The sequence below is a fragment of the Leguminivora glycinivorella genome, chromosome 1 (genome assembly GCF_023078275.1).
Source record: "Leguminivora glycinivorella isolate SPB_JAAS2020 chromosome 1, LegGlyc_1.1, whole genome shotgun sequence".
NCBI classification, from domain to species: Eukaryota; Metazoa; Arthropoda; class Insecta; order Lepidoptera; family Tortricidae; genus Leguminivora; species Leguminivora glycinivorella.
Window position 1 is genome coordinate 36,531,152 of NC_062971.1, and position 18,966 is coordinate 36,550,117.

At 41.0% G+C, this 18,966-nt stretch overlaps 1 protein-coding gene across 1 annotated transcript; it reads left to right on the forward strand.

Moving 5' to 3' along the window:
* The first annotated feature begins 345 nt into the window (after positions 1-345).
* On the forward strand, positions 346-18,506 carry LOC125231924 (odorant receptor 94b-like). The gene is made up of 7 exons (XM_048137528.1): positions 346-459; positions 1,407-1,770; positions 2,425-2,639; positions 7,214-7,313; positions 8,154-8,255; positions 17,349-17,507; positions 17,881-18,506. Exons 1-7 carry the CDS (start codon positions 443-445, stop codon positions 17,929-17,931), a joined length of 1,008 nt encoding a protein of 335 aa, XP_047993485.1. The 5' UTR covers positions 346-442; the 3' UTR covers positions 17,932-18,506.
* Positions 18,507-18,966: the final 460 nt, after the last annotated feature.

The window sequence follows — 18,966 nt, forward strand, 5'->3', positions numbered from 1 at the left end:
AGATAGAAATTTTGATACAATAAATTCATCACAAGAAAAACATTTACGAAAAAGACCTAAAATGGTTAGTAAATACTATTAGGTATTTATTACACTATTATTTGTTTTACAGGGTGGCAAAAAAGTGGCATTTTTAATCTCTCGTGCATTCAAGTTATGAAATATTTTCTATTTAAATATTCCGCAATAATTTCTAAAACTAATAACATTTTTCTAAAAGAAACAGGTATTTCGCGATGTAATATCCAGATACATACCAGTCGGGAGTTCAGCGAACCAGGACATAGCGTACATCGTCCAGCGCCTCATATGGAACCTCGGCATATGGCACCACCAGAGCTTGGGACTACATTGGTTCGCCAAATTCGCTATATTCTGCTTCATATCCACGAACCTGACGCAAGTTGCTACACTGGTCATAGAAAGGAAGGACGCTACGCGAATGTTCGAGACTTTAAGGTAATAATACCTACATACTGTAGATATTGAACTTTCGTGAGACATATTCAAATATTTAAATATACGGATGTATGCTGTACTTCACGTGAATGCGTCTCGTTCGGCGACATGTTTCTAGCCATATTATGTAGACCCATCAGCAAGCCTCAGTGCTCGCGACGGCTAGTCCTGATAACAGGTCTCTATGTGACTCGAAATATATATGTCGCGGAACGCGATGTTTTAACGTGAGTACCCATTTTTAGGGTTCCGTAGTCAACTAGGAACCCTTATAGTTTCGCCATGTCTGTCTGTCCGTCCGTCCGTCCGTCCGTCCGTCCGTCCGCGGATAATCTCAGTAACCGTTAGCACTAGAAAGCTGAAATTTGGTACCAATTTGTATATCAATCACGCCAACAAAGTGCAAAAATAAAAAATGGAAAAAAATGTTTTATTAGGGTACCCCCCCCCTAAATGTAAAGTGGGGGCTGATATTTTTTTTCATTTACTAAGATCGTTTTTTGATAATATTAATATTTTTGGAAATAATCGCTCCTAAAGGAAAAAAAAGTGCGTCCCCCCCCCTCTAACTTTTGAACCATATGTTTAAAAAATATGAAAAAAATCACAAAAGTAGAACTTTATAAGGACTTTCTAGGAAAATTGTTTTGAACTTGATAGGTTCAGTAGTTTTTGAGAAAAATACGGAAAACTACGGAACCCTACACCTAGCGTGGCCCGACACGCTCTTGGCCGGTTTTTTATATATAAGTACTTATAATAATAAGATTCTATTCAACTTGCGTTTAAAAGAGGGCCAAAAAGTGAGTGATGTGTGTAACGCTCGCTCTATACGGTTGTGTTTTCGAATTTCCTCTTTTCAGCACATCGTAATTTGCTTTTGTAACATATTTAAGTACCTAATATCGATGTAATTATTTAATCTTTGATATTTACACGTGTTTCAGCATCTTCTCCTTCTGTTGCATGGGCAATTTAAAATTATTCAGCTTATACATCAATATAAAACATTGGGCGTTCATAATTTCTCAAATGAAGCTCTTAGAACACGAACAGTTAGACGGGAAACTTTTATCATACGCCGACATCGCAGAGGATTACTCCCCGGAAATAATCGCAAAATACACTAAAAGATACACGATTGTATTTTCAATTCTTCTACGACTGTATAGTGTTACTTTAGTCGTGTTTGTGGCGACTCCATTTTTTGAGTATGCGCTGACGGCTGGCACTGGGTACCCGCACATTTTGCCTGGGTGGGCGCCGTTGGACGATTATTTTCTGGGGTATATTTTGACATTAATATTTGAGGTGAGTTATGTATTCATATAGCCTTGATGAGATTTGATTAACCCTTTCAAGCAAGTAACGTCTATAGACGTCAACTCGCCACATTAGCGTTGACTACACTTTAATTGAAATCGCTGGCTTGAAAGGATTAAATTTCGTATATTTTACACAGAGACTACACCTCCAAATCTTATTAGTTTTAGTATTATGACATCGGGGACCTTTCAAATACCTAATTTTATTCTTATTATTAACTACAGATCATCTCTATTATTTTGAAGGTTTCCTCAGAAAGGTAAAATTACAAAATATTATTATTAAATGTAAAGTTTACCCAGGTATTGGCCGTTGTATTTTTATATCTGAATGTTATTCATGTGAATAAATACACATAAATAAATACATTGGGGGACACCTTACACAGATCAACTTGACCCCAAACTAAGCAAAGCTTGTACTATGGGTGCTAAGCGACGATATACATACTTAAATATATACATACATACTTATATACATAGAAGACATCCATGACTCAGGAACAAAATTAAATATCTGTGCTCAACACAAGTAAATGCCATTACCGATTCGAACCCAGGACCGCGGCTTAGCAGGCAGGGTCCCTACCGACTGAGCCAGACCGGACATCATGTATAATGCAAATAAATATATTTTAAGGTTATAGCGTCCGTGTACTGTGTGTTTGTGCACGTGGCGTTCGACTGTGCTTCTGTGGGGATCATGATTTTCATCTGCGGTCAGTTCTCTCTGCTTCGGCGGAGGACGGAGGACATCGCTGGAGGCGGCGAGGACTGCATGCCGAATGCGGAGAGGGATGTGCGGGCGCATCTCAGGATTATTGAGAGCCATGGCACGCATATCGTGCTTTGCACGTAAGTATAACAAAGAATTTAATTTTTAATAAAATTTAAACGTATTTTTAGTAAGTAAGTACATTACTTACGATACAAGTTAAGAAGTGTCGGACAGTTCTTTCTGCTTCGCCGGATTACGGAGGACATCTCGGAGGATGTGATGCGGGCGCATCTCAGGATTATTGAGAGCCATGGCACGCATATCGTTCTTTGCACGTATATACCTTTGTTACTTAATGTTTAGTACCTACCTGGAAATGCACAAACGCTCATGATAATATCTGTTTCGTAGCTATCTATTGTATCTCTGTTGCTCTTGCGTATTGGCGCGACAGAGCCAGACTGCATTTCTGTTGGCGTCAGGCGTCGACGATTGCCATTCGGTTACGCCGGCTGGTATTTTGCATTCAGAGTTTAGCGTTTGTGTACTGCGTTACACTGCGTATTTGTCCACGTGGCGTTCGACTGTGCTTCTGTGGGGATCATGATCTTCATATCGTGCTTTGCACGTAAATATCTTTGCTATCATCATTCGCCTGCCCAGGCTGCCTTCTTCTTCTTCTTCTAGGTTAGGGGCTTTGTAAGGCTTCAGGGCGCCTTATGTATCACTGCGACCATTTCTGATCTATTGTGATCGCCACCTACTACAACTCTCGATCAAGTCCTACAAATTCAAAGACTTGTAGTATCTTTTTGAGATCGAGATACCTCACATCCTCTGGGTGAAATTGGTAGCTGCCCAGAATCATGTTACGTGTACGCATTAGAGAGGGGCACTCTGTCAGGATGTGCAGGGGCGTTTCATCAGACTCTAGATAGAATCTGCACCGCCCGTTTGCACGTTTCCCGATAGTGTGCATGTGCTTGTTCAGGTGACAGTGCCCTGTCAGCACCCTCACTAAGTAGGTTGCGAAGTTGGTTCCTTGACAGCGCCAAGGCATTTGAGGATGCCTTTTTGCTGTAGGCTCTGATGAGAGCCTTGGAATGGTTCATGCCTGGCGTGTTCCTCCAGAGCTGAATAGTTTTGTATTGACAGTAGGTCTTTAGGGTTAGTTTCGTAAGGCTTTTCGGGATACCGCAGAAAGGCTCTGGGCCATGGTGCTTACCCTTTGCCCCCGTACGTGCAAGCTCGTCGGCTTTCTCGTTGCCTTCGATGCCTGCGTGCCCTGGGACCCATCTTAAGACAACCTTGTTTTTGGATCCAAGGTTGTTTAATAGTTGCCTGCAGTTCTCAACCAGCTTGGACGTTATGACGTCCGAAGTTAGGGCTAAGAATGCCGCCTGGCTATCCGAGTGGATGTAAATAGTATGGTTGACGTAGTTGCATTGCAGGTTGATTGACGCGCATTCTAAGATGGCGTATACCTCTGCCTGGAATATAGAGCAATACCGTCCTAGATTTAGGCTTTTGGCCCTTCTAGGCGTTTCGCCGTATACTCCGCAGCCTACTTCAGATCCGGATTTGGAGCCGTCAGTGTACCACCTTAGGCTTCCTTCTTTCCATAATATTTGACTGTTTGACCAGTCCTCCCTTTCCGGGATTTCCACAGAGTAGAGTTTCTGTGGGTAGAACTGGGGGTGCATGGTGTCTGTCGGCATCCCCAGTACAGGGATATCAAGCACTGATTCAGTAAATAGTCTCAGTGTTTGTGATATCCACCCTCCTCTCTTTGTAGCCACTATTCTCAGTATGCTGGATCTTGCTTCTAGTTCCAGATAGAGGTGGAGTGGCGACAGGTTCAGCAGGGCCTCTAGTGCCGCTGTTGGAGAGGATGACATTGCTCCAGTAACGATGCTACAAGCAGCTCTTTGCAGTCTGCTGAGCTTCGCCACTGCCACTTTCTGCAACGTCTTCTTGTACCATGCTACAGAGGCGTAGGACACTATTGGTCTCACTATAGCAGTGTACAACCATAAGGCAATTTTGGGTTTAAGGCCCCATCTGTTGCCCGCGAGACGGCAGCATATTGCCAGGGCCGATTTGGCCTTCAGTAGAGTTCCGTTCAGGTGCTGGTTCCAGGTCAGTTTCTGGTCCAGTGTTACCCCCAGATACTTGACTTCTGAAGAAAACGGAATCGTTTTACCATTCATGACCAAAGGTTTTAATTTATCCAGCCTTTGTTTGTTCGTGAATGGAACTATAATTGTCTTGTTTGCATTGATGGACAATTCATTTTCACCACACCAGGCGTTTATGGTGTTGAGAGCCCTCTGCATAAGGTACGATATAGTACTTTGGCAGTTTCCCCTCACCGTCACCACAAGGTCATCTGCGTACCCCTGAGTGTCGATTTGGAGATCCGCCAACTTACGCAGAAGTCCGTACACTGCAAGAGTCCAGAGCAGTGGGGATAGGACACCCCCCTGCGGGCAACCTCTCACAGTGGCCACTTCTAGTGTGGTATCCAGCAGGTCTAGCCTAACTTTCCTATTTAAGAGCATGCTTTGCACCCAGCGGACCGTGGTGGAGTCCACTTCTTTGTTTCTTAGCCCCTCCACCAGTGTCCGAATTGGAGTGTTATCAAAAGCGCCCTCAATGTCGAGAAAGGCCGACAGAGCTATTTCCTTATCTTCTAAGGCCTTTTCCACTCTATCCACCAGCTCCAGAAGGGCCGTCTCCGTAGATCTTCCCCTCCGGTATGCATGTTGACTGTCGTGGATAGGCTTCCTTACAAGATAGGTATCTCTGATGTATTTATCAACTACCTTTTCTAAGGTTTTTAAAAGAAACGAGGAAAGGCTTATGGGTCTGAAGGACTAGGCAATTTCGTAGTCCTTCCTTCCCGCCTTTGGTATAAATAATACCTTAACCTTGATCCACTGTTCCGGTAAGTACCCCCAGGCGTAGCTCGCTCTGAAGATTCTTACCAGATGCGAAATCAAGACTTCAGCACCACGTTGTAATAATAAAGGGCTTACTCCGTCCAGACCGCTCGTTTTGAATGAGGCTGCATTTGTCCGTAGTCATTTGGGATTGGCGCAGCACGCCATAACTCTATCGTCATCTCATTATTCACTTGTTTCCGTTTCATATCATCTTTCACACAGTCCACCCACCCTTCCCACGTAAGTATCTTCATTTTACAGTCTTTAAATGTATTTTTTTAATACAGTTCTTACAAAGTTATGAAACTAGGAAATTCTCAGCGAGTGCCCGTAGAAAGTTCCTTCGGTTCGGTAAGTAGGTACCTATTTCTATGTTAGTCGCCACTTGTTGCGAATTTTCTAATTTTTGCACTATTATCCTAATGTACTATTACAGTACAATATGAATACTTAATTAAGCTCATTACGCAACTACGTTAAAAAACAAAAGTGCCATTTGATTTGTACTGTAAAATTTGTACACATCATAGGCAAGTAAGTCCCTAAGCGATTTGTAGGCATGAAATTGTAATCATGGCTACAATAAACAATCAAGCACATGGAACATTAACCTCGGGTCGCTCTTATCTTTTTAATATAATTGTCTTTCATAATATTGCATTGCAGTGACATGCGATTAAACCTACTGCAAAAAGAAAGTTCTTAATCCCTATAACGTACCCCAGTCTTGTACATACTATTATATATTCTGCCCCAGTCTAGATTACATACCTACTGGTTGGAGCAGTGCATAATATAATGCTTACATGGATCATGGTTTCGGCAGCAATCTGGAACCTACTGAAATGCCAGTCCAGCAGCTCTGACCAACGGCCACGGAAGCCTGCAAGATGTGTGCGAATTTTCCCCTGCTTTCCCTTAATATTTAAACGCCTAAGGGACCGTCCACACTCAAGAGACGCATGTCGGCCGACGCGGAACGGACGTCAGCGCCACGCCGCCTGAATATAATTTAAAAAACCCTAAAAACGTCTCCTCAGTACATTTTGTATAGGAAGGACAACGTCGGCGGACATGCGTCTCTTGAGTGTGGACGGTCCCTACGGTTAGGTTCGAGTTCTGCTGGAGGTGTTCAAAAATGCAGAGCTTTTTCAAATAAAAAGGTTCCGAGCACTGACAAGAACAGTTCAGTTTCTGAACCAGAGACGCGGCGCGCAATCATATGGTCTATAAACATCTTCCTATTCCCAACTTAGAGTCAGAACGAGCGCTAATGACAAAACAGTATACAGTATTTACATACTTCATACTATGAATCGTACCTCGATTTTTTAGCGCCACCTATTAAATACTATCATAACTACATTACTACACTGATGAAGCCTACATTTTTTTTTTTTCAAAATGTGTATTATTGACGTGATATACTGATTTTAAAATTATTACTAATAATTAATTATTACTATACTATTCTATTCTATTCTATTCTATCAAACAGCGCCATCTAGTTTTAAGCCTAAAATCCCCATACATTTCAGGGGTACGCTTTTTGGCATACCATAGGCTTTGTCAGTCCAGTAGTTTTTTTTTATATATGTTTTAACTAAGTTGCTTAAGATTATTTTAATTCCTTATTTATTATATTATTATTTTTGTATTTTTGACATGTTATAGATACCTATTGTTTATGACATTAAAGATTTTGAATTGAATTGAATTGAATATTAAATCGTTCTTGGTTTACTATTTGAAATGGTTTGTTTTAGCGTGATCAAGAAACTGGACACATTGTTGAGGATCATTTTAGGGGTGTACTTCCTGGTTGCCACCCTGACGTTCTGTGCAGTGGCGGTGAGACTCAGCTCCGTAAGTTTACTGCCCACTCATTTGCTTTTGGTAACTGTAACTGCCAGCTGTCACTTTTGTTTTACGTAATAATAGAGTCCTCTGAAAATTATCAAACACGTGAGTGTGCTTTTTTATCACGGACAGCACAGAAGTATGCCTCTCATGGTCGATGCCACTAGGCTTAGAACTAATTTAAAAGTGGAAAAGTACTCTGTAGTAGTGCCCTGCCTAGGTGAGACGAACTCACGGCCTCAGGATATATGCAGCGCAATGCCAACTGAGCCACCAAGGCCAACCAAATCAGCGAATTTTTCCACCATAATTATTGGTCAATGGGAGCTGTAGCGAAGCGCTGGTAGCCTAGCGGTAAGTACGTGCGACTTTCGTTCCGGAGGTCGCGGGTTCGAATCCCGGCTCGCACCAATGAGTCTTTCGGAATTTATCTGCGAAATGTCATTTAATAGGTATTTGCCAGTCGCTTTTCGGTGAAGGAAAACATCGTAAGGAAACCGGACTAATTCCAATAAGGTCTAGTTTACCCTTCGGGTTGGAAGGTCAGATGGCAGTCGCTTTCGTAAAAACCAGTGCCTTTACGAAACGATTCTTTGTCAAAGCGAACCCCAGGCTCCCATGAGCTGTGGCAAATGCCGGGATAACGTAAGGAGGATGATGGGAGCTGTAGCGACATCTACCATACCTATACTTAAACGCCGAGAGACAGACGAGAGGCTTAAATATCGGCGGAAAGATTTCAGTGAAAAAATCTTGGCGCCTGTAAGTCTCCGATCCGATATCGGATCGCTGTGACTTCTCTCATCTTATCAAATGTATCCTCCTTGAACCTTAATTTTGCAGGAGACCCTCAGCTTCATGCAACTGGTGTCGCTACTGCAGTACATGGCCGGCAGTCTGACCCAGCTCTTTCTGTTCTGCCGATACGGGGACGCCGTCTTTCATGAGGTCAGGCCATGGTTGTTGTAACCCACCAACGAAGAACGCTGTGCGACGCTTTTACCACAGAATATAATAATAGTACAAGTACAGAAGGCGCACTGCTTTGATGTTCACAAAATGACATCCATACTAATATTAAAAAAATTAAGGGGTGTAAGGGGGGCCCAAGCAACATCTTTCGGGCTCCAAGTCATCCTCACCTGCTCGCGGTGCACCCTGCTAAACAACAAACGAGGCTCTGACGACCCACCAACCCGCACTGGACCAGCGTGGTGGGCTTATGGTCCAAATCCCCCTCATGACTGACGACTCCCCGTTACGGCCCCGAGTGCCCGGCATAAGGGGTGCTAAGAATCCCCGGGCGGCGGTTTCCCACAAAACTAATTTATCGACCCATGCGAGAAAAACGGACACCGATACGCTTCATGTTTTAACCTACAACGTCCGCACTTTAATGAGAAAAGAGCGCCTTCTAGAATTGGAACTCGCCTTAAAAGAGATTAAGTGGGACGTTGTGGGTCTATCAGAGGTTCGACGACAGGGCGAACAAACCGTGGAACGCGATGACAATGTTTTCTACCACTTCGGAACAGCCGGCGGACAGTACGGGGTTGGTTTCCTCGTCAAAAAGAAGTGGAAGGATAACATTGTGGAATTCTCGGGCTATTCCGATAGAGTGGCTGTGTTGAAATTAAGTATATCCCAAAAGCATACTCTGACCCTAATCCAGGCCTACGCACCAACTTCTTCGCATAGCGATGACGAGGTAGAAGAGTATTACGACTTGCTGAACAGAGCTTGCGATGAAAACCGAGGAACATGGACCATGATCCTCGGTGATTTCAACGCCAAAGTCGGAGTAAGGACTGAATTGGATAACACCGACATCGTCGGACCACACGGCCTTGGTAGCAGAAATGATCGTGGCGCTCGGCTTATCCAATTCGCCTTCGGACAAAGCATGAGCATAAGTAATACCTTCTATCTCAAGAAACCTCAACGTCGCTGGACCTGGATCGCGCCAAATGGAAACGTTAAAAACGAAATAGATTTTGTCCTTACAAATAACAAGAGTATAATAACAGACGTATCCACTATAAACAAATTTAAATTTAGTTCCGACCATAGACCAGTGAGGGTAAAGATTAAATTTAATATTAAAATCCATCGCAAACAACTATTTCTGAAGAAAATAAAACAGTTAAGCAGAGACACGCTCATTTCCAATTATGATCAATTCAACCTCGAGTTACAAAACAGTTTTGACGCATTCAATAATAACATAGATACTCATCCCGATGTTCAAGTACAGTATGACACCATTATTAACTGTTTAAAATCAGCTAGCAGCAAAATAAAACCAAGTCGAAAAAATAACAATAAATTGACAAAGGATACGATACAGTTAATAGAAGATCGAGAACGCCACAAATACAGCAGGGAACAATATAATACAATTGATAAACAGGTTAAAAGAAGTATCAGGCGCGATATCCGGAATTTCAACACGAGGCTAGTCGAAGTAGCACTGACAACACATTCATCTCTCCGAACAGCCAAACAAGGTATTAATAAGGAAAAACCCTGGATAACCAGCCTTCGCGACGAAAACGGGATAAAATGCAGCAGTAGAGACCAAATAACGGACATATGCACCAAATACTACAAAAATCTGTATTCCTCCGACACATTATCAACACCGTCCATTGAAAGACCACCCTGCCCAGAAAATATCCCCCTATAACCGGTGGCGAAGTTAACGCAGCTCTCAAGAGCATGAAGTATCTGAAGAGCCCTGGGGATGACGGTGTAACAACTGAAGCACTTAAAGCTGGAAAAATAACCCTATTGCCATATTTAACGAATCTATTCAACTCAATTCTGTACAGCGGTAAAGTCCCTTCCAAATTATGCCACTCAAATATAGTACTTCTGCACAAGAAAGGCGATAAGTCAGACATCAATAATTACAGGCCCATTAGTTTAACCTCTCATATCTACAAATTATTTATAAAAGTCATAGAGAACAGAATTGCCCCACTGCTGGATAAACATCAGCCACCAGATCAAGCCGGTTTCCGTCCGAGTTTCTCAACAACAGACCACCTCCATACTATAAACCAATTAATAGAAAAGTCCAACGAGTTCAACGTGCCTCTATATCTTGCTTTTGTAGACTATAGCAAAGCCTTTGACAGCATCAAACACTCCGCTATAATTTCCGCCATGCACAACCAAGGTATAGATCCAAGGTACGTTGAACTTGTTGGAACGATTTATAATAATAGCACGGCAGCCATTAAATTGCACGCACCTGGTCCTATTTTTAAAATAGAGAAAGGCGTTAAACAAGGTGACCCGCTGTCTCCTAAACTGTTCACCAGTTGCTTGGAGGAGATTTTTAAAAAGCTGGCGGTCTCTTGGGAGGGTTCGGGCATTGTTGTCGGTAATAAACGGTTAACTAACCTGCGTTTTGCCGATGACATTGTCCTCTTTTCCCATACAGCATCTCAATTGCAACATATGCTCCAAGATCTCAGCACAGCGAGCCTTGAAGTTGGACTCACAATGAACAGAGCAAAAACTAAGTTAATGACCAATCGGGCAAAACATGGGGTCACGGTAGATGGGCAGGATATACAGTATGTTGATGAGTACATTTACTTGGGCCAGATAGCTTCCTTCGAAAACAGGCAAATCATAGAAGTCAATAGACGTATTCATAACGCCTGGAAGAGCTTCTGGTCCATGAAGGCGCTAATGAAGGGTAACCTTCCTCTGTGTCTCAAGCGCAAACTCATCGACATGTGTATCCTGCCTATCCTAACCTATGGCGCTCAAACGTGGTCACTAACAGAAGCTCTAAAGTCCAAACTCAAGGTTTGCCAGCGAGCGATGGAGCGCAGTATACTGGGTGTTCGCAGAACTGATCGAATCAGAAACACGGAACTGCGCTCCAGAACTCGAGTTGCAGATGTAGGTGTCAAGACCGCTACGCTTAAGTGGAACTGGGCTGGACATGTCTGCCGCATGCACCCTGAACGGTGGGCCAAAATGGTTACCGAGTGGGACCCACGGAACACCGTGGAGGGTGCAGGCCGGGGTTCAGGCAGACCGAAAAAGAGATGGCGGGACGACTTGAACGCATTTTATCCAAACTGGCAAAATTACGCACATGACAGGGTTGAGTGGAAGAAGCGAGGGGAGGCCTTTGCCCAGCAGTGGGACACTACAATAGGCTAATAATAATAAAAAAAATAAAATTATCTACGAGCGTTTCGTGAGCGTTTGCGCCATTCAGCTACGTACCCAGGTGTTTTAGCACTTGCGTTCTCGCTCTCCATACATCAAGCGCGACTTCAGTCATGGACTCGAGAGCGCAAGTTGTGCTGGACCGCCAGAGCTTGTCAACCGCCAAAACTCCTTGCTGAAGGTCGGGCGAGACGACAAAAGATAAGCAGTGACGTCAACCTTCACGTGCGACGATGCGTGTGGCGGAAACGTGACCAGTGCTAGTGCACTGCTTCTAGAAACAGTCAAGATGGTAAATAAAGATGCGGGCAAAGCTGCAAAAATGTGTATACACGACTTTATTGCTTATGAGTTAAGTTGTGGATGCATATTTTTGGAATTTGGTGCGCGTCTATATTTGTGACTTTTAATACTTTGACTGTATATACCTACATTGTTTTGATCACGCGAGGAGACAGTTGCGAGATTAAGTTGTGCTGATTGATAGAAAAGCATGCGACTGATATGATGCCTCGTTTTTCCATTTCAATATTTATTTTTCATCACATTTGCTGTTTAAAGGTCTCATTGCGTCTACGTGTACTGAAGCATAATGTACTATTTTATTCCCAAGGGAATAATGGATTTAGTTTAAAAAATAATACAATCCGTTTTTGTTGCACAATTTGACTATTAAGCTACAAAAGATATTATACGGTATGAAAAATGCAATTTATTTATGTTTTAGAATTATTTCAGTGTGTTTTGCATTTATTTTGTAAATGTAACTTAAATCGTTATAATTTACAATCTGACAATACTGACTCATACTCATACTCATTTATTTATAATATTGACTATTACACGTCACAATTGATTTAGGTACATATTATTATATGGTATATTAAAATTAAAATTATTATATTAGTATTCGTAGTTTGATATGTCGAAATATGGTAATACATTTTTAAATTACATTAAGGACCATTGAGCATTATATAATATTAGAATAAAATGGATACAATGTTTTGTGAATGTTAATTAAAAATTTAAAAGATGTAGAAATCATTCATGTTATAAAAAGCGTGCAATATGTTCTCGACTCGCGCTTGACCGCGCCAGCGCGAGGCGCCCACCGTTGCCTAGCAACGGAGAGTACAACAGATCAAAATTAATGAATGAATGAAAAATAAGTAAAAATTTAGTTCAATTATATGATTTATATGCTTTTTTGAACATTGCATTTTTTTATATGCAGGATATTCGTGTTTGTTTTCGTTCAAAAAGTGTTTGTTATCAAAAACAATGGAATTTAATGTGAATAATCTGATATAGATGAAGATACACTACTGGTCTTTGCGCCGTCGTTGCGTTGAAGGTTTTGCCTTATGACTTTTTTTGTATTTTTCTCTCAAATGTGATGAAAAACATTGTGTGTAACTCAGGAGGTAAGGATATTAAATACTCGTGTCTATATTCACTCCAGCCTGCGGCTGTCGTGGAGATGGGTAGTGAGTAAATACTCAAGAGTAAATATCGAGTAAATACTCAGTATTTACTCAAAATACCCGTATTTACTCGTTTTTACTCAAATTGGTGGGTATAAACTATTTAGCGTGCTGAAATGGAAATACAAATTAGAAATATTGGTGTATTTTGTTATCGGCTACTAAGTTAAGTAATCAAATTTATATGAATTTTATTTTAATAAAGACGTGCTCTCCATACATGTAACTATTTTTCACAAAAATAAAATTCAGAAATTACCAGTGTCTTATACATCATCTGATAGGTCTTTAAAATTAATTGAATGTTTCTAAAAAAGTTTTTTAATAATATAAACAGTTTTGGAATAAAACGATAATTAAGGCCGAAATAATGTTTATACCTTTATAACTTTCGAATTCGTTGTTGGAAAAATATCCAGAAACCGTCAAATTATTGTCCATATAATACAAAACACAAAACTAGTACTTTAAACGTCATCAGATGAGCCATTTTTGAGTTTTCTTTAGAAAACCCTTAATAAAAGGTACGACCGTCTTAGTGCCACATTAACAATCACTTCCGAACGTCATGCCGTTATCTAGAACATCAATTTAATTTAAGTCTCATACTTTTACTGTAAATACCTGCTTTTTTAAAACAAAACTGCTAACTAAACATTATCACTATTTTTTTCTCACAATGATTACCTCTTTTTCGACAAACTAAGACTCCCATAAGCTTCTAATAATATAAATATAATTTAAACATGTCTTCACAGTTAAAATAAACACGACTAATTACTTAAATCTCATTTTTTAAATTATTTTAAGTAACAGTTTCTACTCACCCAAATGAGTAAATACGAGTATTTACTCGGTGCTTTGAGTAAATTACGGGTAAATACTCAGTATTTACTCACCCCTACCCATCTCTAGTCGTGAATATATCAGGACACTCGTATTTAATGACCCCCTTACCTCCCTTGTTGCACAATGTACTATTATTTCAGACTGCATACTCATAAGTGCATATATCTATAACGTTATTAGTAAGTTAGTTTTACAAAAACTTATAACCTCGTAACGCCGACCAAAAAAAAGCTAGGGCATTTTGATTCTACGAGTAAGTAGTTGAAATTGAGTTGAGTTTCATTTGTTCGAGAAATTTTGAGAAACAAAAGAAATGCTACTTTATTTGTTTACATGAAAGTTAAAGTTCCATTGTAACCAAATGTACATCAAATGTACATTGGGAGGCAAAATGTTAAAGTAGTTAAATGAATTGCACAAAAAATCTGAGGAAAAACTTTAGACACTCAGACAAAAAATCCTAGTCTAAGTGACGACAAGGGCGCAGTATAATAAAGAGTACTATCGTACAGTATGGCCAGTCCCATTCCCCGCTAAAAGTGCCGCCCACCCCCGCTCGGTTACCTCACAGTTACCGCCTGTCAAAAACGCGAACAGTCGACCTGTCATATCTCACTCATACAAGCACGGTACGCGTTCTCCTACACGAGCTTAGACTGTGTTCTTGGAACGCACCTCTTTCATATATTTGATCACCAGTGTCCGAGATGTGACAAGGGGGATAACCTCTGGTCACAATAGTCTATGATTTGTAAGATCCTATTTTTGGCACATGCACCGCCCGTAGAACGTAAACGCGCTACTAGTTTAAGCCGCGGCTTCGCTCGCATTAAATTCGAAAATTACGCAATGCTACATACAAACTTTCACCCCCACTTTCAGGGTAGTGAGGGGTTAGAAAGAGAAAAAAAGCATCCTATGTCAGATCATATATATATATATCATATATATCATATATATCATATATATATCATATATATCATCCATTCCTTCAGCTATCTCCACTTAAAAAATTATATCAAATCGTCGCTCCGTTTTGCCGTGAAAGACGGACAAACGAGCAGACACACACACTTTCCCATTTATAATATTAAAAATACAATATAAGTAAGTAGTAGTAGTAGTAAGTGTAATATGGATACCTATATCTGTAAATGGTTTTTAACATTTGAGTTTTCTAAGCATATCGCGTAGATCTACAGCTCACAAAGCCACTAGCGTAATTCGTTATACATTTCAGAGTTTCGTTAGTGCAACCCTTATCAGAGTTTTCGTTAATTAACTATCACTGTCCAGTGCGCGTAGCCGAATGCACAAACGCTCACGAAACGCTCACGATATCTCCTTCGTAGCTATCTATCTCTATCGCTCTTGCGTATTGGCGCGACAGAGCCAGACTACATTTCTGCTGCGTTTCGGTGGCGTTTCGTGTCGCAGAAATGCCATTCGGCTACGGGGCCTGACGCCCGACCTTTTCAATAGCGCGGTGGCTTTGACAGCCGATAAGATGAGGGTTCGGGAACTTTCCACTCGTGGGATGTAACCTAATCCTTTTCTCAACATTCTGTTAATTGAGAGGAGGGGACGCTTCTCCATATAAACGTGGTCCCCCGTCTTCCTCTCCATATGGACGTATATTAATATTATTAAGACGCTACAGGAGCGAAAATGCTAAAATGGAAAGGAGCCCCCTTTCAATTCGGGAATTTTAGTTAAATATACTAGATTTATCGAAAAAAATATAGTGTCCATTCAGAACAACTCACTTAATAGATATTGCGAAAAAATCTTTAAAATGTAGGTTTCGCTCTCGACTATTTCCTCCTTTAAAACTTAATTAATCGTAACGAAATTGGAGAATCTGAATAACAATGAAATAATCTGTGTCGGACCGTTTAGTTGTTTTGGCTAATTGTTACCAATTTTGCATACCACACCTTTTTTGCGCCATAATCAATAAGGCCGTTTTTGGGAAATTTTAATGGGCTGTTAGCGTCTTTAAAAATAAGAATATTAAAAAAAATCAAAACGGTCCGACACAGATAAAAATAATCGTAATCTGTGTTGAAAAAATCATTGCTCTGTCTTCAAACCAGGGAGGAAATAGTCGAGAGCGTTTGTATGAAGAGGGGTCAATACCCCTCCTGTATCGTCTTAATATGAACGGGATAAAGAACTTGCATGGACTTGCATGGGTCATAGTAGAATTTGTAATTAAGTTGCATTGACTGCCATCTCTCGATACAGGGTTGAAAAGTTATTGCGTATGATGAAAATAAAAAATATGGGTCTCTTAACTTTTTGAATACTATTAAACACCATAATAAAAATCAGGGGTAAGAAAAATGAAATGTCAATTAGTTTTCTCTTCCCGTACTGCAAGCAAACCACCATACTTCTAATTTTAGGGTTCTATGCCAACCGACCAAACCGACGAGCGTGTATTATGAGAAACGTTATGAAAGTGTGTGAAGCGAAAGTGATTTGTCAGGATCGTAGTAAATGGAAATCCGTGATCTCTACCTACCCCTCTGGGAAACAGGCGTGATTGTATGTATGTATGTATGTATGCCAAAAAGGGTACAAAAGTATGGTGCGACTCAGGCCGTCCCGTCCGTCTGTCACACTGCTAAGTCTCCCAAGAACTACATACTTTTGCTATCTATTACTTCGGAATAGTTATGAACTTACTATTAGCTTTTTCCCGCAGCTTCGCTCGCGTTTAATTCTCCATACAAACTTCCACCACCCATTTCAGGGGGCATGAGAGGTTAGAAAGAGACAAAAAGTAGCCTATGTCACTCTCCATCCCTTCAACTATCTCCGCTTAAAAAATCGCGTCAATTCGTCGCTCCATTTTGCCGTGAAAGACGGACAAACAAACAGACACACAAACTTTCCCATTTATAATATTAGTATGGATGAACATTGTTAACGTCTACAAATACTAGATAAACCATTTATTTAATTCAAACTTATTTAGGTAATTAATCACTTATGAAGTTACATACAAAATAAATCCACAGTGGAGGCTTCGTCATAGTATACAAAATGTCAAGTGGGTCATTAATACAATATAATAAAAATAAATAAATAATACAAAACACAACCAAAACTAAAATAGACCCCCTGGATCGTACCTGGCTCAAACTCCCCATTATTCCCGCTGCGTTTCCCCGCTGAACTGCAATGGAGACCTGTTGGACCAGATACGACCCAGAACGAGGATCGCAGCCCCTGTCGCGCAAACGACGCCCTAATTCTCTGAAAAAGGAGCGAGCCTCTGAACCCCGGTTCTACAAATTGAAAGTGTTTCCTTCGGTAATTGTGTCATATACTTGAAAATTTCGACCCTTGCCACCGTGACCGAATGGCCGAGTGGTTTTAGGCATCCGTCGCGATAACGGAGGACGCTGGTTCGAATCCAGCTTTGGACACTTGTAGGCCTTGGTCATTTTTTCTTTGTATATGACATTTATTTCAGTTGAAAGTGTTTTGTTTTTTATTGCAGAGCTCGTTCGACATGGGCGAGGGACCATTTGGCGCGGCGTGGTGGTCTCTCTCCCCGCGCATGCGCCGCGAGCTGGTTATGCTCGGCGCTGGTATGATACAACCACGGACGCTGCACGCGGGACCTTTCAACCAGCTCGACCTACCCTCCTTCGTACAGGTACGAGTATACAGTCACAGTATAGTCACACCTCGGACACTGGCGATCAAATATATGAAAGAGGCGCGTTCCTAGCACGCAGTCTAAGCTCGTGTAAGTGAACGCGTACCGTGCTTGTATGAGTGAAATATGACAGGTCGACTGTTCGCGTTTTTGGCAGGCCGTAACTGTGAGGTAACCGAGAGGGGGTAGGCGGCAATTTCAGCGGGGAGCGGGAGTGGCCATACGTACGATAGCACTCTTTATTATACTGTGGTCACTCCCACTCCCCGCTGAAAGTGCCGCCCACCCCCGTTCGGTTCACTTAATGAAAACGAATTAAATTTGACCTATGTATTTGGCCGCATTGACCTTATTTTGTATTTATTTACAGGTCGTTCGAACTGCTTACAGTTACTATGCCGTAGTGGGACAGACTAAGTAAAGCTTCTGTTTTGTCAAAAAACTTTACAAATGACACCAACAGCACAAAAACACTAAACTAATATAACGGTCGGATCGTTATGCCCGTCCTATTCAGCATGGCAATAGAGTTATAAGTAAGAATAGAGCGTGCATTGTTATATCGTCACTACTAAAAAACTTCTATCTTCGTCTGTCAATGAAAAGAAAATTGTAGTAAGATGTATGGAATGCATATAGACTTACTGCGTTTTAACTTTGAGAAGCAGCGTGAGATACGAGATTTTTTTAAAGTAGTGACGATATCATATTGTCGCATCTAGGATTGTGATGATCGGGATTCTACGGGATTTTTCCGATTTCGAATGAAAAATTTCCCCGAAAACAAGCGAATAATAATAATAGACATTAGTTTGATTAGCAACTTCGGTTGTAGCCTTTTGGCTACGCTATGCATTAATGCAAAAGAGTGAGGAGAAATATGTCGCTTAATTTCAAACTTGGGTAAATCCATTCTGCTTTAAAGTTGAATATATAAAAAAAAACCGGCCAAGAGCGTGTCGGGCCACGCTGTGTAGGGTTCCGTAGTTTTCCGTATTTTTCTCAAAAACTACTGAACCTATCAAGTTCAAAACAATTTTCCTAGAAAGTCTTTATAAAGTTCTACTTTTGTGATTTTTTTCATATTTTTTAACCATATGGTTCAAAAGTTAGAGGGGGGGGACGCACTTTTTTTTCCTTTAGGAGCGATTATTTCTGAAAATATTAATATTATCAAAAAACGATCTTAGTAAACCCTTATTCATTTTTAAATACCTATCCAACAATATATCACACGTTGGGGTTAGAATGAAAAAAAATATCAGCCCCCACTTTACATGTAGGGGGGGTACTCTAATAAAACATTTTTTTCCATTTTTTATTTTTGCACTTTGTCGGCATGATTGATATACATATTGGTACCAAATTTCAGCTTTCTAGTGCTAACGGTTACTGAGATTATCCGCGGACGGACGGACGGACGGACGGACGGACGGACGGACGGACGGACGGACGG